Below are 23,628 nucleotides of genomic sequence, written 5' to 3' on the forward strand. Positions count from 1 at the left end.
TCTCTGTGACACCTATGAATATATATGGAGAAAAAATATATACATAGTAGTGCTGTACTTGTATTATATATAATTCCAACATTATATTTTTGTACATTTTAATAAGCGATGAGGGACAAGTTTGGGATGAGGAGGGTAGTGCACAGGGGGGGGGTATGTGGAATGGAAAAAAGGCGACACACACGGGGGGCACATAGAGGGGCCCCGAAAATAACCGAAAAGTGCATTTTGGTGTGTTTGTGTGTATTGTTTGGCCATACAACACAGTTGTATGTTTTAAATTTATTTGGCACTACAATTTTTTCGGGTGTATTCGGGCAAAACTGGGCAGGGATATTGGTGTTGTGAATTGAATTTTGGGCTTATGATGGTATTTTTATGGGTGAATCCGTGATATGTGTTGTACATGTAGTCGTTGCAAAACTGTGTGCATCTACAGTTTGCAATTTCGACTGGCCATGTACACAAAAATATTATACCCGAAAAATATTTGATAGTGGTTTTAGACTAAAAGAAGAGAGCTTTTGGACTGGTCGTTCATAGTGCATCGTTCTTTCATCCTGAATATTTGTGTGGTTGCCCAAAAACAGCCTCGACACTTCTCACAAGGGGTCAGTCCAAATATTCACAGTTGAGATTTTGGAGCGTTGACAAGGTTTTTCTCGGTGTTTTTTGGGAAAATTCAAATTTTCAAACCGTGTCTTTTGCGATAAGGCTCAAAAAAAATTTTCCAACATTTTCCTCGGCGGGAAAAGTCTCAAATTGGACTTTAGTGAATTTTTTTCGGAATTTTAAATCCTTCAGCGATGTTTTGCATTTTCTGAAAGTTTTTCCGCGCTTTTCTCGAGATAATTTTCTTGTGTGAATCCAGTGCAATTTATTTTACAATTATTTCGCGGGAATTTTTTCCTTTGAATCCCACAGCGAAGAGGAAGTTTTCCTTCCTCGTGGATTTTTTTTAAATTGGAAAATCGGATTTTTCTTTTGAGAAGAATTTCCATCAGTTTTCTGCGTGTGTGATTAATTAATTTGATGAAGAGACATTTTTGACTCATTTTGAGATTTTCTTGTGTGACGCGCGAGGGTGGTGGAGGTAGATTTGGTGAAGAAAAACATTTTCCCGCAGAGACAGTTAAAGAGTTGAAGGAATCCTGAATAAATTCAAACGATTGCGTACTTTCACCGACGCTAAGCGTCGAAGATATCATCCCAGCACCACCGTACCGAGTAAGTAAATAATTTAAATGTTTTTTTAAGAGTTTCTTTCCAAAATTTTCAATTTTTTTCCACGGGGGAATTTTCCCTGCATTTGTATGCTCCCTTGCGTGGAAAATTAGTCATTTTCCCAAATGGGTGGGTGTTGCACATATAGACAATTTTTTGTGCAATTTTCTTTTGCAAATCTCACACAGTTGGTATGTGGAAAATACGGAAAATAGCAAGCAAGGGAAATTCATGGTGTGTTTTGGAAAATTGTGTCATGTGTTGTACATACTTTCACCACTTTCCATGGCTACATACATGGTGCGGAGAGAGAGCGTCGAGTTTTCGGTATATAGCCAGCGCGACGCTGGAATGTTGACGTCGAACATGTGTATAAAATGCAGAATGTGTGTTTGGGAAAATGCGACGACATCGTCGACGGGCCACCGAGTGGCAATTCTCCTGCTGCTGCTCTATGCAATGGCTTTTCCACAAAGTAGTCAGGCACCACTTGTTGCTATCAATTCCGGGGAAAATTCGCATTCCTTCCATCACCCCCACAAACCCCCTCACACCACCCCACATACACCCACAAACGTTCAACCCCCGTGTGCAGCAACGGTGTGCTCCCCATTGATCCACATCCCACATATATAGCACACCAAAACCTAGGTAATACGCAAAGTGAGCCAACCCAGACGGCCAATGTGCCCATTTTCAGTGACACGCACACAAATTGTCGTCTCCACATGCTACAATATATATACCTATAAATTCAACTATATATATTTTATCTATGCATATAGAATTACATACAAATTTTCTTTTTGACAAAAAAAATAGATATATCATTTAGATGGCTAAAAAAGAGGCGAAAGAAGCAAAGAACGAGTAGGAAAAAAAAGCCTTCCAATGGCGACGATGAAATGTCTGCATTGAAGTGTATATAGTTGTGTGGAAGTGGGTACAGCGAAAAAAAAAGAGCTCGCAAATAAAAAATGATTATATTTTTTGCGCGCCTAAACATTCGTCTAGACGGGTGATTCAACAATAGTCCATAAAATCAAATGTCTATGAACTTGCCACTCTAAAAGTGTGCTAGCGCGTCATGTAAGTGTATGAATTTATTTAATACGTGCTGGCTTTTTTCACCAACTCCTTCTCTTTTCAATTTTGCTATATATGTTTTCTTCTTTTTTTGCCATTCGCACCCATCTCAAAGCACGAATTTAGCTTGCATTTGCGAAGAAAACCAAATTTAGCACTTAAAACCCATACGCACACCACCCAATGTTCAAAATCACAGTCCTCCGCAATTTTTTGACCGAAAATTGCATCGCAGAAAAATTGTTTTGCTCACGAGCAAATAGGCATACCTACACTACATACATATATAGCACAAGCATACATATAATCGTAATTTGCAGAAAAGGCACGAATCCTATGGCCAAAAAGTTAGACACGACGGCAATTTCGCGATTGCCTTCCCCCTTTTCATGCATTTTTCGCGGGGCAAAATGTATTTTTGAAGGTATAGAAGGTACACACAATGGAATAAAAGAATCAAAGTGCAGAACCAAAAATCCTGTTTCCAGCCCTTCTCATTTTTGTACTTTGCTTGCTTGGTTGTTTTTTTTTAACCAACTATGTATAATGCATGCTGCCCAAAAAAAGAGATCCAACATAGACGAAAATGTACGCACAGCAAAAGGTATAAAGAATGTACTTTGGGTTTCTCAATAGACACACCTTGTGATTCAATTCGCATCGATACTGCAACTACAGACACCCAAGGGGAATATTTGCGCAGACTTGTGCGACATGTTTTAAATATAATATCACTCTAAACTGTGAAAAACATTTAAAATTTGTCATTTGAAGAGGTTTTTCAATAGGAATTTTTGAAATTTTCTCAAAGTCTGACTTCAAAATTGTCTAGAAAAATCAGAAAAGTTAATTCTTGCAATTTAACAAAAGAAATTTTGCTTTAAAAGTCTTCCTTAAACCAAATTAACTTGAAATTTGTGAAAATTTAGAGCTTTCCTATTAAGCTTTTGTATTTCTAGCTACATATCCTAAAGTCTCTTTTGTACAATACTTAATAATCGAAGAAAATTGGCCAAAAGAAGTATTTTTATCATTCTTCTTAAAACTTGGAGGACAAAACTGGTACTTGCTCCCAATTTAACTTTTTTGAATTATCACAAAATAAGAACTATTAAAGTTATTGTGATAAATTTAACCCTGATGTTTAGGAAAATTAAAAGACTTCAAGCTTATCGAAAGAAAATCTTTAAAAACGTTCTCCTTATGATGGAAAACTAAGGTCGAATCGTCAGGTTAGAAATTCGTGCCCTCAAAGTGTTAAAAATATATTTGAATTTTTAAAGGATTCAACGGATTCCGTTTTAGAATCCTTCGTTTTATTTTATTTATAAGACGAAGGATTCACAAAAATGCACTAAATATTTGATTATTTCCATGTAAAATATACCAAAAATAACCCCACAGCACATTTGCAAGTTTTCTTGAGATATTTCCCCCCCTCAAAGAAAATTCACAAATAGCGTCAGTTTTGTCTAATCATTGCTTGTATCATAAATATTTCTTTCGCACTTTTTAAAAATAGAAAATAAAATATATATTTGACGCTATAAATCTCGCGAAAAACTAACGATGTTTAGCTACTTTCTTGCTTTCTTTCGCATTTTTCTATCTTCATTCACAATGATGGGCATTTAAATAGAGCCATTTTTTAAAAGAATTTACAAAATAAACTTTTAACAAATAAAGTGAAAGCTTAATTGTAAATTCTTCAAGCAAAAAACTCTTGAGTTTGTTTTTTTTTTGAATATTTCTCTTTTTATAAACTTTTTGTTATAAAAATACTAAAATAAGAGGTAAAAGTAACGACATTTTTATATCCATATCGTTATATTTATTTTAGTACAACTTTTAGAGAACTTTTACTAGAGGTTATTGGACTTGATAATATTTCACAATGATTCATGTTTAAACAATTAAAATTAAAAATTGGTATGCCACGATTGTGGTATACCAACTAATATTTTAATGGTAAATTCCGCACAAACATAGTGCTAAGCTAGGAAATTAAAAAAAATAAAAGATCTAAGTCTGAAATTTATTTAATTCTACAATTTTATTTAAAAAAAAAACTTCCAATTAAGAGAAGAAAATAAAAGAGATTTCTAATTCTTTTCTTAGAATTTTTAAATAATATCTGTTTTCATGACCACAAGTGTGTCTATTTGAGTAAACTACTTTGAGGAATTTTCTTAGAAAATTATTAAAGCAAAAATAGGATTGTTTGATAGTTTTCTTCGCACAATAAAAGAATCAAGGCTAAGAATTTTCAAAAGTCAATAAACAAATTAGAAAAATGTAAAAATACTTTTTTCCGTCGGAAAATTGAGCTTTGATATTTTCCGTTTGAATCTGTTAGTAGCAAAATATACATATAATCTTAACACAATCTGTTGAATGCACAACAATGTCAACCCCCTCTTGGTTGATGTAACAAACCGCCCGCGGAATCATCCACAAACTGCATGGCCCCGCGATTACTTCCTATACAACCTACGGCATGAGAGGAGCAATGTAAATTGCGGCGGGAGGTGGAAAAGAGCTTAATACGAGGCAAAAAAAATGCGATTTTTCGCAATTTATCGCCACACCAATGGGTTGTAGTGATAAAAATAAAGATTGTTGATTTGGTGCTGTGTGATCGTAATCTATAACTATGTGGTGTGTATAAACATATATATAAAAATGAAGACGAAAAAGCATTTGAGAAGGTCAATGTCCGGCAAAAATGTTGGCGAATTGAATTGAAGCTTCACTTCCAAACACACTCACGGCGGTGCACAGAAAAAAATCTCACTCAATATTCTCAACTATATATATACATAGTAATGAAAAAGGCCCACAATGCTTTTACAAACTCACACACTGAGGATCATGCATTTAATACACCACGGCCGAAAAATGTATTTTCTATTTAGCCAGACTTTTGCCAATTTATTTTCCTTCTTCTTCAGCCACAATTTTATCGTGATTCCTCTATTTATTCCCATTTATTCTTGCTCCGCAATGCGCACCATATTCCAACCACCATTGCACCCCGCCCGCCCATCCCGCGATCCCATAGTTAGAATTCTGAGTGAGTGAGAGAGTGCAGAATAGATTGGAGGCATTGGAGTTTCTTATGTACACCCCTCACATAGGGCTTGTTAAAAAGCATTTCAGTGTAATGTGAGGAGATCAGAAAAATTCATCGGAGCACACAGTGGTGGACCCCTCAAAAGCCTGCACTCACGAGATGGCTCTTAGGAGAACCATAAAAACGCGCGCACACACTATCGAATGGAACTTGAATTTGAATGCAAATTTTCACAGAATTATTACTCACCCAGCGAAGCTTGAGAAAGCCGAAGCCCACTCTGAAGGACCCTCTCACTGTGCTGTGAAGCCGCATAAGTTCACAAAGCAAGGTCCAACGCACACGATATTACCTGTAGGAGTCACAAGAAAAAACTTTTGAAATATGAGCACTATTGCATCGAAGTCATTCGGCTAATTTTGGAGTTCTTCACGCGAGATCAAACTCAGAGATATGTGAAGCGACAAGTGCTAGGGATGGGATGTCTACGTGCAATTGTTTACCTACATTTTGGTTACATTACGTTGTATTTTTTTGGTATGAAATATGCTTTGAAATTTGCAATAAATTCATATTTTCATCTCCTTTAAGTATAATGAATTTTAGAGAAAGATTGATTTGTAATAAATCCATTGGAATCTTCAGGATTGGAAAAACTACGAATTCCCTTAAGAAAGGAAAGCCAAAAATCTGATTTAGATAAATTCAGTTTAAATCGACTTTTTAAAGTGGTTTTAGGCGAGAAAATTAATATTTCAATAGAAATAAAATTAAGCTTGAAACTTCTAGAGTGCTAAATCAGCAAGGGGGGTTTATCTGGACGAAATTATTCGGATTTCGGAAGTATTCGGATTTAAGCATAAAAACACTTAAATTGATCCGAAAAGTAATAAATTCAAGCCTAAGAATTCTAAATTCAAGCCAAAAAGTAGTAAATTTAACCCAAAAAAAGAATAAATTCAAGCCGATAAATATTTGGTTTTTAATCCCAAAACTACAGATTGAAGAACGAAACTTAAAAAAATCATTAAAGCTTAAAAACCTAAAAAAAGGAGTAAATTCATACCGAAAAGTAGTAAATTATTGATAAACATTATATAGTAAATTTAACCCATAAAAAAAGACTAAATTCAAAACAAAAATTCCTAAATACGTTTTTGGATTTTATTTTCGGTTTTGCGTTCCGTTTTTAGCAAAAAATGTTCATGTAAAGTCAAATATTCTGATCTTCAGAAATTTTCGGATGATTCGCTAAAACACCAAAATATCCGCCAGATAAACACCCTTTGTGTTACTACTTTATCATAGTTCAAGTTTCATTTTTTTTAAAATCTGCATAAATATAAAAATCTAATTTCCTAAAAGATTTCTTTTCAAAAGAATTTTCTAAAAAAAACGAAAATTTTCTAATAAAAAACCATTTTTCTTGAAGCTGTGTATTTTCTTTCTATAAAATAGCTTCTAAAATTGTTAAAAAAAAATGTAAACTTTACAATGATTACACAGAAAGTGTCAACAATTTACCCATCTCCATTTAACTACTTCTCATTGCACTGAATGCAAAATAATTTCCACAAAAGAATAAAATTCCTCTAGTTTACGGGCAAAGGTATTTCAATTGAAATATTTCTGTATTAAAATTCCCCCAAAATGGCATTAAATTCAAACCCCGAATCAAATCTAATTATCATTATCAATGATTTTAGTTGTATTGTCGATGATTTAATCGGATCAAATTGAGTGGCACAATGAAATAGTAATTAATACAAAGTGTGTTGCATTTTGCATATAAAATAAGGAATCTATGTCATTGCAGTACATACCGAATTAAATCCTTTAAAGCTCTCACGTTTTTTTTGTGATGTGGGGGGAGGTGTTGGAAATTAGCAAGAAAATTTAGCAAAATTTCGTTGAAAATTCAATGAATTTTGCATTAATTGGTAGGAAAATTTATTACTTTTAATGAGAAACTTCAAAAGGATGCTGCGAAAAACTCTTCTTACAGCGGCGTGTGGTGCAGATTGGAAGCAGAAATCCCTCAAGAAACCCCAATTTAACTTCCTGTGTGTGTGGAAAAGTTTTGTTGCCGAGAAAAGTGCAAAAATCTGACACGGTTATTATTTTTAAATGCACATCAACATCTGTTTCAACGCCATTTCAACACCACACGTTGTATGCAAAAATTTTTGTACCGCAGGATGAGCCGAAGAAAGGCCAGGGAACTTTAGTGGTATATAATATGAAAAATCGGGCAAAACAATACGCCACACATAAATTCTTTTCCTCTTCATGCAACTTTTGGGGCCTTTTTCTTCATCTTTTTTTTTTTTGGGGCACATGAGTGCTGATGGTTTAGATTGACGACTTATAAAAGAAATATGAGGCCCTTTGGCAATATTTAGTGCGGTTTTTTTGGTCCCTGTTTCCTCTGCGGCTATATTTTGCTATATATTATACCTATATAATTCTCAGTCCGAAGCACTATTATATTCGTGTCCATCTGGCACCTCTTCTTCCATCGTATCGGGTGATAAAAAATGCTTTTCAACAGCTTTTTCTCTTCACACTCAACCTCCTCACATGCCCCGTCTCTAATGGTGTTTATTTGATCCGAAAATTATAGTGTATTTTATTGTGGAGAGCGCCAATATTGGGCACGACCACAGAATTTTTTTCCTCAAAATTTGGGGATGGGAAGATGTTTCAATTTAGACCTTCCCAAATACCTCATCTTTTGCCCAATTTTTGCTATATAACAAATTCCTGGTTAATTTGGAAATTGGAAATTGGATTGCTCACTTTGTATCTTCGCATATTATTTTATTATGTTGAAATATCAGTAATTCTTGAAGAAGATCTAATCTTGTTTAAAGATTGAAAAGAATCTTTTTTAATTTTCTGGTTCTGTCATTCTAGAGTTTTTGAAGTATCATCTTGAAATCTGAAGGTAAATTCGAATTTTAAAATTTATCCGTGTTGGAAGAAGCCTCAATTCAATCACATGACAGGATAATCAATCATTGAACATAATTTTTAGTACAATAAATTTTAGTACAATTATATTTCTCAATATTTCAGTTTTAAGCTGATATTTTTGTCTTAAAATAAACTCTAAAAATAAATTTAATATTCAAAATATATTATGTACTAAATTTTGTTCTAAATATTCAAGAATTACTTTAAAAAGATATTATACAATGTTATCTTAATTTCTACAAAGAATGTCGAAAAAATCTTATTTGATATAAGAATATGTTCTTTACTATATTAATTTTAAGAATCCGTCATTTTTTAGAATATTTTTAGTACAGATTAGATTTTTAGTACTGAAAATTTTAATTACTTTTTCACAAAAAAATCATAAAAAGAATTTAAATTAATAATGAAAATTTCTATCTCAATTGATCTACATTGTTTTTTGTACTAAAAAAATCTCTTTAATTTTATTAATGATAATAAAAGAAAAATTTAGTACAGAATTTTATAAACATTCTCAAAATAATTTACGCCGAATGAGCAAAAACAGCCAAAACTCCCAAACCTTGAACAAAATATAGCGATCTTCTTGTTGCAACTGCTACGAATAGGTACTAAAATACATCCAAAAGCGTCTGCTTAGTCGCGCGGGAAGGCATTGACCTTCGTGTTAAATATTTCAAAGAAAAAATCATTTACGATTTGCGCTAAAAGTGGTCGAATGGGGCTATTTTGCTCACACAGTGCCATGGTATAAAAATGCAATAACTTGTTGCACAGAGTCATTGGGGATAGGAGAGAGAAAAAGATTTTTAAATAAAAAAAACTTCACATTTTTATTTGATTGAAATTAACGACGAAACATTTTCAGCTACATGCTCTCGCAGCTCTAAAATGGCTTTAAGCCACACAGAGATTTTTTTTCTGCGATTCTTTTTAGCTCAAAAAATACAAAAATAAAAAAAAAAGAAGAGAATTTTTGTGCATAGATGTGTTTGTTATGTGAGTGACTGCATTTCGTCAGTGGTTGAGCTTGAGGAGTTTGCAAAGAAACACAAAAAATATATATATATAGCCAAGATATAAAACGAAGTTGGTGTGCAGAAAGGAATAAGAAAAATACATGTGAAGAAAAAAATAAATAAAGGAAAACATCGCGTATTGCTTTGAACTGCAGTCGATGACCTTTAGGCTGTGGCTGAGACTAGAGTCAAAAAATCGGTTTCTCTGGTGGCGTATAATATGGCGAAAAAGGAACATGAAATTGACGAATTCAATGCACCAAACTCCAAATAAAACGCGTCTTCTATGTATAGTCCGCTCGCGCATTTTTTTGCACCCTCTTGTGCGCGTCTCAAAGGCAAAAATAAAGTTTGATTCATTGGCAAACGCCTCAATTTTGCACCCAAAACATTTTTCTTTTCAACAAATAAAAAAAAAAAGAAAATACTTCTTTGCACATAAAATCGAATGTACAAAAGAAGATTTCTTCTTTTCTTCATGTAAAAATAAGAAGAAATTGTATTTAATTGTTTACATCACCCATCACGCAGACAATTGTATGTCGCGCGAGGCTTTAAAAAATTCACTCGTACTGAGGTATAAAAAAAAGAAATTCATTTTGGGGCATTTTTACCAAAAAAAAAATTCGCGAACTAAATTGACTTGGTGTGCTGCACGCGGTGTTTATTGGATGCGAATGTGAGACACGCTGTGTCCAATTCAATGGCCCCACACTCATTTTGCGGCCGTCTATTGACTCTCTAGACTAGACAGACAGCATGACGTAACTCTCCATATACTTTTTGAGTATCCTGTTTATTTTGCTAATTTGCAGCGAAACTGAGACAAGCTCTTTTTTTCTCATTCATCAATGGCATGGCCTCTAATGGACTAAAAATGCTGTAGAGATGAGAGAAAAAGTGTCTTTGAAGTGAATTTCCCACCACTACTGGGTCAATATCCTTTACGTTATACTTACGGGTAATTACTTTGAGATGCAAATGCGTGGTCAACTGGGATGGATTGAGGTGTAATAAAATAGAAACTTGATGATTTTGCAATTTTTTACCAAAGTTTTTTTTCTAAGGAAAAGCTTATTAATGATTTGTCTAAATTTTATCTATTGGTCTGTTGGTATGAAATGTACATTACTTATACATTTTAATGTTTTATGTTTTAAAAAATTTAATCAGCTATTTATAAGAACAAAGAGAAGTTGAAAAATGCGGATTTTTCATTTTCCAGCGACGGTTTACTTTTCTTTTATTTGAAATTTTCTTATAGCATTAATTTATTTTAGAACAAAACTGTAAAGAAAAATACCTTAGAGTCATAAATTTTTCAAAACGTCGCTGGGGATATTTGGAGAGAATAATTACTCTGCAATAGAATATGATTCATAAACAGAAATTTTTAAAAAAATCGTAAAGATTTTATCCATAAAAAATTATTACGTAATGTAATGTAAAAATTACAAAAGAAACGTAAAAAAAATATATTTTATACTCTTACATTTCTGGTTCAGTAACCGCATTTGAAAAAAAAATGAATAGGGCAAAATGACCTTATTCAGATCTCTTTTACCATTGTTTTTTTTTCTTAATCCGCTTTTACTTAAAGCGGGTAAGACTTCAAATAATATAGGCAAATAAGCAAGGATTTAACCCTTTAAGGTCCATAGCGTCATACGCTGACCCGCTGATCGAATTTGAAAATGTTTCATTTTGTATAGTTATTTAAGGAATATTGAATCCAAATTAGAACAAGACTGTATGACTTTACAATCCCTGATCATTTTATGACCACAAAAGGACATCCCCAAGTATTCACAGGATCAGGAAAGAAGAAAAACTGAAAATTTTTGAGTTTAATTTTTTTGCTGAAAATGCCTCAGCTCGTTAGATTGATCACGGACCTGAAAGGGTTAAAATTAAAAATATTGATTTCTTTTCTATTCGGTATTTTCCACTCACTTTCTAGGTTTAAGAGGTCCGAATTAGGCCATTCTCCCCTAAATTTATTAATAAAAAAATATTTTCTCCCTAAAAATCGTTTTATTTGTACAAAAAGTCACAAAAAAATTATTAATTTTTATTCTTAAACTTTTTTTTAAAATACTTTTTATTGCTTAATCAATATTCCGTGCGTTATTATTAACATACGACAGGGTTATTGCGAAAGGCCTTATTAGAAGAATTCCGAATGGAATACAAAGCATTTCTCCATAATGCTGAGTATTCTGTAAAATAGGAGTTTATTCAAATGCTGAGCCAACAAACATATTTCAGAGCTTGATTAGTCACTCAAACGTGTTGGTAAGGAAACATAAATTAATACATGAAACTTATAAGTAAAATTTTCTATTCCTCGTAAAAGTAGATGAATCATCGAAAAAAATTTTGTGTCTTTTCGCCTATTTTGCATGAATGACACACAGTGATTGTGCTCGTCTTTGCCACTATATGGGTTTTCTTGTACTAATAACTGGATAAAAAAATATACCTATATGCAAAAAAATTCAAAAAAAAATTTAATTTGAAGTCAAACAGCATTTGTGTAGCGACTCAGCAGTTAGTGTTGGACAAGTTGACCAGCAAGGAAGGTGTTGACAAGTTTTGTGATCTATTTCTCGTGAATTCTATCAATTTCATGATTTTCCGCCAAGGTAAGTACCTCATTCCTTTTATGCTTTTCCCCGAACTCCACATAGATGCGTGAAGAATTTAATTTAAGCGTTGTGCTATTTGATAATTTCATAGAGCGAGGTCACACTGCGAAATTTTGGTCATAGAAGAAGTTGAAAAAAAAGTTATAGTGCTTGCAATTTGTGCGATAAGAAATTTTCTGTCTGTGTGAGATCAGAGACCAAGGTCTTCTCCTCTATAGAAGTTTGCGTTATATAAAAATCGCAAGGAGAAAATAAAATCATTTTTCACACCAATATTCAATTTTTTCTTCTTCTTCGCTGTTTCATTTGCTTTTTAAGCTATGTATGTATGTAAATTCCCCCCACAAAAGTTCATACAAAGAATTCCACTATCTTATCTAATTTCACTAAGGCAATTTTTATATTTTGCGAGCGAATTAGAATTTATTTTATATAGTCTTGTCGTCAAGTCGCGCATCATATTGAGAGGTTGCGAGGAGCAAAACGCGGGCAAAAAGACTGCCAATGTATGCAGTTTCTTTGAGATTTTATTCTCGCAACAAAACCCACCAAGATTCCCATATATAATTCCCCTATTTTCCTGTCTCTTTTGCAAGAATCATTCGCTGCTAAATGCTAAAAACTAATTTGTGTTTTTTTTTGGTAAGAACTTGGTGGATTTCTGAAGAATAAACAGGCGATTTTTGTCATAAAATATACAGACAAATGTCACGGGACTTTTTCTTCTTATATATTTTAGAAGTGAAGAAAAGAAGACTCATTAAGGGATGCCAGCTTATTGTTCCCTGTGATTTTTATGAGGTGCAATACCATTGGATTAAGTTTTTTTTAATTTCTTTCCCAATTTTTAATTAATTTTTAAGCTTCTGGGCTAAAGATCAAAGAGGAAATGGCGGGAAGACAATTTTATTCTGATTTCTAAGCTTAAAAAAAATTCTTTTTAAAAAAAATTCTTGATAACAATATACTGAAACTAACCAAGAAAATTTGTAAAATAATTTTTTACATCGCTAAAAAATCTCTCATTGTAATTTATTAGCTTTGGGGTCAATAAATTGAGTAGAAGCTTAAAATAAATCATCATTTCTGAAATTAAATTTAACCCTTTCAGGTCTATTGGGTCATACGCTAACCCAAAGGCTCAATTTAGAAAATGTTTCATTTTGAATAGTTATTTTATGAATATTGAGTTCAAATTAATACAAGACTATGTCTTTTAGTTCAATCAACTCGTTAGATTAATCACGGACCTAAAAGGGGTAAAGTAAATCTTTTGTTTTAAATTAATTTATATTAACGATTAACCAAACTTATTTAGAACAGTGAGAAAATAGTACTTTTCATGCTCAAAATTTCACAAAAAAGAAAAACTGTAGAAAGCCTTCTTAGAAAACTTAAAATTTAAATAGGGAACTCACTTGGGTGCGTAAGAGTGAAACGTAAATAATAAGTAATTAGTAGTAAGCCTCTAAGAAGTTAATTATGAAAAACTTAAGCAACAAGACGAGTAATATGCATAGAAAAATTGAAAAATCTTTATACTTATTTTATTGAATTGAAAAAAAAAAGTCAGAAAAATGATTTTTTAGCATAAAATTTTCTTTAGCGCAAACATAACCTCAAATTTCATTTAATGACTTAAATTAATAAATAAGAAAAACAAATAAAAAATATTGTAAACTTCCTCACTGTTTTAGTGCTCTCCTCACATCATAATTGCTATTTCGCAAGTATTCCTTTGAAGAAAAATTATTTTTCAATCAATTACAATAGCTGCCATCCATTCAAATCGCGAATTTTGCGCAAAAAATGAAAAACTTAGAAACAACCACCTTCTTTTTCTCAAGTTGGTGTTTTTTTTCTTGTCTCCGTTTGTCTATCTCTAATAACATTCTTCCCGTGTCTGCAGAAAAGGTGTTTATGGCTTTTATATGTGGTGTTATCAAACGCAAGAAAAAGAGAATTTTTGGCAAACTACTTTGGCGATGTCGGTGCAGATACACCGTATCTCAAATAGGTTTACTATTAGATAAAAAGTTGGCAATAAACACTTTTTTCTATATGCTCGAGACCACATTGAAAAGAAATTGATAAGGAGATATTTATAAATTTGTGACATAGAGGGAACAGGGTTACAATAATGTGATTTTTCTTTGGAAATATCAACTTTTTACCCCGCTCTCCCCCATTCCTCGACCCACACTGGGTTAGTAAAAGCTCCCCCTGCCCGTGAATTTGAATATTTTCGGGCAAGTTTATGGTGTTTCTCATATACATGGGAAAAATGTGACCAAATATCTCGGCAAAAGCTGAAATATTTTGCTGTAGCACCCAGTTGTCTGCCCCACACATACTCAAAAAGCCCCCAAGTGCTCCGTACCAGGCGTGACCTTAATAGTCTTTGCCAAAATTTTCGCGAATACACTTATCGGTTTTAGTTGCTGGTGTAATTTAATCCGGCCGCAATGGTGCACAGCTCCGTCGCGAGAATTTATTCATATTTTCACACTTTTCTCGTTGAAATTATGCAATTTCAACGCTTTTGAGTTAATTTACCCCCAAGCAATTCTATGTGAATCAAGTGCAATATAATATTTAAATACTTTCTAAAGCGAACTAATCGTATTTCAACGCAACAACACGAGATTTATTGATTTTTTTTATTCTTCTAAATATTTAATCGATTTTCTTTTGATACTTTTTTCAATAATTAAGAAAATTTTGTTGATTTTTTTGTGATTAATTTTTGTGATAGAACTATGTAGTTTATGCAGAAAATCCTAAAGCAATGGTGTGAGAATATTGAGCCATTAATTGAGCATTGAAAACAACCAAATTTGGTAAGAATTTTGAGTACTCAATAAATAAATTTTCTTATCATTCCTTTTTATTTTCAAGTTATAAAATGATAGCGCAAAGTTGGAAAATTTTATTCCCCACAATTCTTTATTTTTTGTAATGTTTTTCCGGGTTTAAAAGGTCAAATCATTAATTAGAAAAAAAAATGATTTTATTGAATTCATTAGACTGTGGGTGAAAGCCACTAATAAGTCTGGGGTAATCTGTTTCTTAAATCAGTTAATTAAGTTAGGTTCTAATTTTTTCAGTTAGGCTAAAGTTTCCTTAAACTAATTTTCAAAATTTCGGCTTAAGTTTTCTAACCTAAACTTTAGTTGAAAAACTAGTTTAAAAGGTAAAGCTTTTAAGATTTCTTTCTTAAGACCTCCGATGTTCGTCAGAAGAAATCTTTAGCGACAGAAAAGAACATAAAATGCAAAGATCAAGGTTTTTCAGTGGTAGGTTCTTAAAGTTCTAAGGTTTAGCACTGGCTTAAGTTATAGGGAAAGTATTCTGGATAGAACAGTTTCCATTCTATAATTTTCTTAAATAAAATAATAATTTTTCTTTCACCAAAAATTAAATTTTGAGATGTTTAACAAAACTCTTATATATTACCAACTCAACCCTAATCACCCCTAAATCATTTGAGAGTTATTCATTATTCCGCATTCTGAGAAAAATGTTTTCTTCTGCAATTTTCTTCTCTATTTGAAAATATCATTTTTTCCATTCAATCAAGGAAAGATTTTAGGGATTTTCTCTTTTCTTCCATTAGATGAATTTTTGATATTTTAATTTCATCTCATCACGATCGTTCACCTACTATAAAATTCTGTTTTGCCCCCGCAGTTCTAGGTTTTTTTTTCTTTTCTTCTTTTTATTTATTCCTCATTTTTTTTTCTCAATTTTCACCAATTCGGGATGTTCTCTCGCACTTTTTTTCTCCTTCTTTTGCGTATAACTCAAAATGATGGTGGAAGTAAAAAAAAGAGAAAAAAGTAATATAATTTTATAAAAATATTCCATTCATGCGGCAAATTGTGGAAAGCGTGTGGCTACAAAAAAGTTAGGTATAGTCGTGCAAGAGGAGTCCTCCCCAAAGCATCTTGCATTATTTCTTTGGGTAAACTACCATTCAAGGGAGGGGGGGGGGGGCTTTTGTATGTTAGGCGCGAAGGACAGAAAGGGAGGGGGGTCGGTTGTATCGCTCCTTTTGGGCTGTGTGAAATATGTCTTCTTTTTCGGCGGAGCCACCGACATTACTTACGAAATTGCGATGAAAAGAAAGAAAAGTTGAAATATTCATCTAAAATTGGAATACATGCACATTATGTGGAAAATGTACAGCACCACCGAACAAATATATTTCCCATTACAATGGTGGTTGTGTGTGAGTGTGTATAAACATGCGGGGAAATTTTTGCGCATCACCAGAAAATTATTATCCATCGCTCTGGAGTACTTCCCTGGGTTTTATAGTGTGGAATAGGGAGTGCGCGGGGCGATGGCGAAAGTACAACCCAGCCGGGGTTGGGATGGGGGAGATTTGCTGCGGATGAGGTATGGCTGTAATAGTGGGGACTCCGCTGTGTATTTTGGCGGAAAAGAGTGAAATGGAAAATGGATTTATTCTCAAGGATCCCATTCCGCTACTCACCGCACCCAACCCCTTGCCCGCCTTCAATAAAGCACCCTTCTCGCCCCCACGGCGCCCCCCGCCCACGATATAGATACAGACAGAGAGCATACTTTTTTAGGCAGGCAGAGGGGGGTATACACACGGCATTTATAGCAAAAACCTGGGCTTCATGTATACCATGAACTACGGTCCCTGGAAGGGAGAGAGACAGAGCGCACAACGGGGTGGGTGGGCGATATATTTATTTATATAAAGAACTGGTAATGTGTTGTGTAATATTTTTGTGTTTTAGAGAGACAGAGACAGGATGCGGGACTTGGGAGAGTTAGTGTAACAGGAAATGGAAAATTTTATATCGTATTACTTTGATACATAGCGAAAACGACATAAATATACATACCTACAGCATGTATATACCTTGTACTTTTGCCATTATGCTTTATGTATTATCTTTTCCAACTAGGAATAAAATTCGCGAAACAATACTCCGGGTTTGTGGGTGGGTAAGCGCACACCATGGGGTGGATAACTTATCAGCTTCCAGCATCTGTCACTCAAAATTCCCCGTCGGCTGTGCACATTTATTACATATTCCAAGATTAGTTTTTCTCCACATTTTATTGACGTAATGTCTTGAAATTTAAAACATTTCTCAGGAGGAAATTGAAATCTTTTTGTTTTTGAAAATGAAAAATTCAAAAAATGAATTATTTATTAAACCAAAAGAGTTAGAATCAGGGATTGAATTGAATCAAAATGGGGTAGATTAATTCGTAGATAAAATCCAATAAACCAACCCTTCAAAGTAATAGAAAATTAACACTTATTCTCCTTTATTTTTTAAGACTTTTGCTTCTGAATTGAAAAGTTTCAAAAAAAAGGGAAAATTTGTTTGAAAAATAAACAATCTGCTCTCAGCCTAATTTTATTCTCAATGTTTTACTTTATCATTTTCTTTTAAATTTAAAATAAAATATTTTGTCACAAAAAGTTCATTCAACTAATGTTTATTTAATGGATAATAATGTCTGGAAAAATAAATAAAATTTATCTAACTTTATTTAATTATTTCATGTATGAATCATTGAGTGAAATTTTGCTTTAGTCTAGTATCTAATCTAGCTTGGAATTCAAAACTTAGTTTGAAAATTATTTCTAGAATTAAATTTATTCATGTTCTAGTAATAAGATTTAACTTTATTAAATAACTTGGAATAAGAATCGAACTGAAAAATCACATTCAATTAAAAAATATATATATTTTCCATTATATTATATCGTTATGTAAAGTCTTGTATGATAAAAAAGATATTTTCAAAGCTTTAAAAAAAAACAAACAATTTTTTTAAATTGTACTTTTTTAAAATTATTTTTATCTAATATTTTTTTAATCTTCTATATATTATTTAAAGTAAACTTCAAACTTTCAGTTTGATACAATTAATTTTTTCCCACTAGAGGGTCACCTACCGACTAATGCCATCTAGCGGTAAATTTCTTTCCTTGACCCTGAAGAGCAGTAAAATTTCCAATTTTTCATGCAAAAATATTCCTCCTGCATTACTATTTCATGACCATTTGTTCGCCCCTCCGTTGGGCTGCGTTAGGGATTTTCTCAAAAAGTTTACCTGCATAAATTCAATGTATAATTTTGATAGATTTGCACAAAGTATCGATTGAAGAATTTCCGTTTTTCTTTTCATCCCACGAGCATCATCTTTTTCTCCTCTTCCCGGCCACCTTTCATTTCTCAATTGGAAACTCTTCTTATACTTCCATTACAATCTCCCATGCCCAAAGGGGGAGATATTGGTGAAATTTTAATTTACTTTTCCGTGGAAAAGTATAAAAGTTTCAACCATGATGCGATTTCTATTGCTTAGGAAATAAAAAGGGCGGCCCATCCTCTCGCATGTAGATTGTATATATGGGAGAAAAATGCCGCATCTCTATATGCTTTATTAATAATTTTCATATTTACCTATGCCTACACAAACATGTAGATATATACATTGCTTTTTTCGGGGTATAGCACACGCGGGGTGGGATGGGGTGAAAAATATAATGTATGGGGTGTGTGGCGTATATGGGAGATGCGGTGCGAGGGTGGGGGTGGTGCGGGTGGGGTGAGGCAAAAAAGGAGAGCGATGTATGAAATAAAACAAGCAGCCATTTTGATTAAAAGGATATTAAAAATTAATATAATGTAAATGAAATTTTGTTAATGCGAAAATAAATGGAAATTTTCCCGTCTGATAATTTTTCCCTTCCACCTTCGATCCACCACATCAACTTCCGTGGCTCTATCCCCCGCGCGCGTTTTCTGCTAACATATTGCGGTGGAGGGTGTGCAATTTATTTTCCATCAATACCCCAAATATTTTTCAGTTTAAATTTTCTCTTGTAACCCACCCACCCCGTGTATATATTTTATATTCGCGCACCACCATAGTCCCCCGATATGGTTAGATTTTGTCATTAAGTCACGCACGCAAAATTTATTCCATAGCACGCAGAAAGGGCGGCCCAACCAAGGGAGTGGGGGTGGCTTTGTAGGCTCTCTGACTTTTTTTTTAGGCAACAAAATCTAATATTAGTTTAATGACTAATTTAGCTGGTAAATGTATTTTTGATTTTCATCCCGAAAACATCGGACTTAATGCCCCGCATCGATATCATCCCTTCTTCACTTTACAAGCATTCCAATTTTCCTCGATTTTCCTGCAAATTTCGGTGTGTACGCGCGCGTAACAACCTGTTGGTCCACGAGAGAAGTCTCTGTGCCACCTTTTGAGCACACACACATTCCAGGCCACGGGGTGCCACGGGCTGTGCTGAAATGGGAGTGAGAGAGAAATTTCCTTGAATTTGTCTCACACAAAACCCACCCCCAAATGGGGGTAGAACGATGCCTTAAGTAGTCCCACCAGCCACGAGATCCTCTTGTTTATTAATTCGCCAAAATATACGATATTGGATTGAGTGGGTTAACTTGCCCATAGAATGGCATAACGGATAAAATTCTATATCAATCTCCCAGAGAGTAATATCCACCCTCTGCCCCATTTACCCTCCCCCTCTCACCAACGAAAAATTCTCCTCTTTCTGTAATATTGTTTGTATCGAATTTATGTGGTTCTATAGCATAAGAGCTATGTGTATTTCATATTTGATTTTATACTCGATTTTATATCAAATGTTAGATACTATTTTCTTGCTTTTATGTTGCTAAGGGCGGCGGCAGAAAATCTATCTCATGATTTTTCTCATAAACACACAGTGGGGCAATTGAAATGATTTCAAATTATTTTGCGAATATTTTTTTGAATTAAATTTTTGATTTTATTTTACAAAGAAATTAAAACATTGCGAATTGAAAAGAAAATTGGGGGGAAATGAAGCACAAAGAAAATTTCAGGAAAACTTTGAAAAAGTCAATTTATTAGAAGAAAATTTCTTAAGGGATTTTTTTTAATTTTACGGATAATTGATGACGGTAGAGCTGCAAAAAATTCAATTATTTATATAAATTTTTTTATTACTAAATCACCTGTTCCGTGTAAAAGCATTGTAACTGTTCTGGCTCAGGGTTCTGCTATTATATTATTCCAATAAACAAGCAATAAAGATTTGTTGGGCCTGTAAAGTCTTGAAGATTTTCCCTGATAGGATCTCATTTTCTTCTTCTGATAGATCTTCTCTTCTTGAAGATTTTCTGAGATTAAACAGGAAGAACATAAAGAAGAATTTAAAAGAAAATTTTAAAATATTAGAAAGGTTTTTCCGTAATTTTTTTTTATAGTACAGTGGAACCCCAGTACAACGACCGCTTGGTTGAACTACTCTCGCGCATTGAAAATAATGAGTGTGAAGAGTACATCGGAGTGGTCGTTGTACTGGGGTCCCACTGTATTGTTATTTTTTTTCTTTTTTTTTTTGACGGTAAGGATTTGTTTTCAAGGCTTCCGGTGTTTTTCAGAGGAAATTCTCGCTCACGCAAGGAAAAGCAGCAATTTAAACCAAAGCTTTTGACCCTAATAGCGGGTCTTCTTCAGTGGCTGAAAAGACACATTTATTCAAACATTTAACATTGGTTTTTTTGATTGTTAAATTGTTAAAAATCATGTAAATTTATGTAAAAAAAAAAAACCTAAGTTAAATGTTTGAATAAAATTCTTTCAGTCACTGAAGAAGACCCGCTATTAGGGTCGAAAGCTTTGGCTTAAATTGATGCTCTTCCTTGGGTGAGCGGAGTTTTCTCTCACGAACACCGGAAGCCTTGAAAACAGTTTTGTTATACTTTGGTTTGAAACATTTTAAACGAATTTCGCAATTATTTCTTTAAAATTTATAAGTATTCAAAGAACTATAATATTCCAGAAGTAATTCTTAGCGCTGTTTATTCTTTTTAGAGATAATAAGACTTTTTTTGTCCAGCATAAAAATGCAAAAAATATATCAAAGTTACACCATTAAAGCTTTAAACGCAAATTCCCCAAGCAAAGAGAATATAACCAGGGAATATAACAGTTCAATTGGATGTGGGTGCACCTTCATTCCACCCCAATAAAATAATAATATTTCGAGCATATTTCGGGGAGTGATGAAAAGAAATTACAGCCGAAATAGTCTCGAAGGTTCACTTTGAGAGCAAACTTCGAGTATGGCTGGGTTGGTTTGGTACATACATAGAGCACCACAAATAGCGAGCGGAAAAGGAGGAAGAAAGTATAGTGGCTTTGTGTATATATTTTTTTCATTCTCTATACTTTTTCCATTCTTGAATGATGGGAGAACACCATGAGAGCTCATTTCAATCTACACCCACTGTGTTGTGTGGGGGGACTCCCCTTTTCGCGTTGTCTGCAAAAGAAGCCTTGTAGTAATATCAGAAGTTTTCTCCGTTTGTCGGTTTTCCTCTTTCCCTTTCGCTCCCGCAACGTCATCGAAACAACAAGGCCTTGCCTACATATACTATTCATCCGTCCCCCCACATCCTTGTACGCCATCAACCCCCCAAGTCATCTTTCTTATATTTCTCTCTCTCTACCTCCCATATAAATATTTTACCATTATCATCCTAATACGTCTCTTACCCTTGTGTTATGGGGGAGTAAATACATATATATAGACTTTTGTATGAAATATAATTCTTCCATGCGCGCTTTTCTTTCAGAAACACACAATCGTATATATGTATGTTTCTTTTTCGTTATTTATATAATGTGTGGCAGTTACACTGCCTAACCACCGCGCGCCATCCCTCTCTGTATTTTTGGCACAACGAGAAAGACAATCTTCACCCGACCACGAGAAATCTTACACCCCCACACCCCGATCTTCCCGAAAAATGGAGGAGTTGCTGGGGGAAATATATTCTCAAAGCACTACCATCAACTAACAAACTACCCTCTAACGTCACTACCTCTTTCATATCGCAAGGAACTTTCTTTATTTCATCCCCCATTTCATGGTATAAGACCCCAACCCCCGTCGATCGCCCAACCCCTTGTACAAGCCATTCGATTCCCAAACACACAAAAACGAGTACTTGGCATCTACTCTTCTAAATCTCTCCGAAACGATCCCTCACACCCCATCTCTTCCAACAGCATCACCTCGCACTATGCCAACGTGAGCAAAAGGGTGAGCCCTACAGAGTATGTGGAAGGGGGGTGGGTAGGGTGAGAAGGTGGCTCGAGAGGGTTTGTGCTGCTTCAATTTCGTACCAACTAAAAATTGTACACGCACTTGTAGAGTATAGGTATAGCCCATACCCCATTTGCCATTCACCCTCACCCCCTGCCTGAATATACATATCTATATATATATGGCAATCCTGCAATATAGAAAATGCCGAACCGATATAACAAGCATCACCATTTACAAGATGGTATTGCCCCTGTATTAGCACACCATGCCAAAGTATGCCATATAGTGGGGTAGTAAGAGAAAATTTGTCGAGAGTGAGCGAGAAAATTTTCAACACTGAAAGATTTTTCAGTTTTTCCCCCGCGGGGGTGGGTGGGTTTGATTCCAGTGAAAGAGAGCGAGAGCACCACGTGGTGGTATGAGGTGCTCGCACTGCCAATACTATGTACCATGATGGTGGGTGGGGGTGTAGTTACGACAGAGGGTGGATGATAGGAAAAAGGCGAAGGCAAAGTAAAACCCCGCGCATTTCGTTTCGTTTTCGTGAGTTTATATCGCATCCCGGCGCGGTCTAAAAACACTGCAGAGTCTATGCTATAACGCGGTATTGATTATTCAATCAATAAAATATAACGGCAGTAGCAGTAGCAGAAAATATACATGTCCTTATAAAGCACATAGCGACGGGTATATATATTGGAAAGTTTTTGGGAAGAAAATGATGAGAAAAGAGGAAAATTTTGCTGTGTAAAAGACCCAGATTCTCATGGTTGCCACATTAGAAAATCCCACTACACATTTATTCCATTTTCACTGGCACGGATACTGTCTCACACACAACCCCTTTTTGCTTTTCGCACATAAAAGAAATATGGCATTCTCCGCATTCCCGCAATGTACCACCGAGGAAACTTTATTGAAAGGCACTTTGCACTGTCTTTTCTGATCTATTGAAAAATATTGTTTGTTTGAAAATTTTCTGGTTTTTTTTTACAAAATCAATTTTGAAAAAATATCTAGAAAATCAAAAAGTTATCTCTCCTGATAGATTTTTTAAAAAGATACTGGGATGAAATTGACTATTCAGACAGACTTAAGTTTTCTTAAGAATGTTTTAAGTTTCCATAAGATTTCTTAGGTTTCTTAAAAAAAACTTAAGATTTACTATGAAAAATTTAAGATATTTAAGTTTTCTTAAGCGAAACTTAAGTAAATCGAGCTAATTGCATATTTTTTATGATTTTTGCGAATTTTCATGCCCGAAGACGATCAGAAAAAAATCATCAAAAAATGTGCTTTTAGCCTAATTCTGAAAGAATCTTCAGAAAACTTAAGTCTTTCTTAAGAAAACTTAAGTCTGTCTGAATAGTGAATTTTACCCACTAACTAGTAGAGTCCAAGACTGGATCTACCTTTTAGGGGAGAAATCAAGACTTAAAACTTCTAAATTCATTCCTTAATTTTGTA

At 34.0% G+C, this 23,628-nt stretch overlaps 1 protein-coding gene across 8 annotated transcripts in view; it reads left to right on the top strand.

Moving 5' to 3' along the window:
- The first annotated feature begins 244 nt into the window (after nucleotides 1–244).
- LOC129789639 (broad-complex core protein isoforms 1/2/3/4/5) overlaps nucleotides 245–23,628 on the top strand; it is a 64,297-nt gene continuing 40,913 nt past the window's right edge. For 6 of the 8 annotated variants that reach the window (XM_055826616.1, XM_055826617.1, XM_055826624.1 and 3 more), the window contains exon 1: nucleotides 245–12,026. In XM_055826616.1, coding sequence (XP_055682591.1) covers nucleotides 12,011–12,026 — 16 coding nt within the window. In that variant the 5' untranslated portion in view covers nucleotides 245–12,010. Of the gene's footprint in view, nucleotides 12,027–14,755; nucleotides 14,870–23,628 lie in introns of those variants that run through there. The other 2 variants (XM_055826619.1, XM_055826620.1) reach the window with 2 other exon arrangements.

This window comes from Lutzomyia longipalpis, chromosome 2 (genome assembly GCF_024334085.1).
Source record: "Lutzomyia longipalpis isolate SR_M1_2022 chromosome 2, ASM2433408v1".
Classification (NCBI taxonomy): Eukaryota; Metazoa; Arthropoda; class Insecta; order Diptera; family Psychodidae; genus Lutzomyia; species Lutzomyia longipalpis.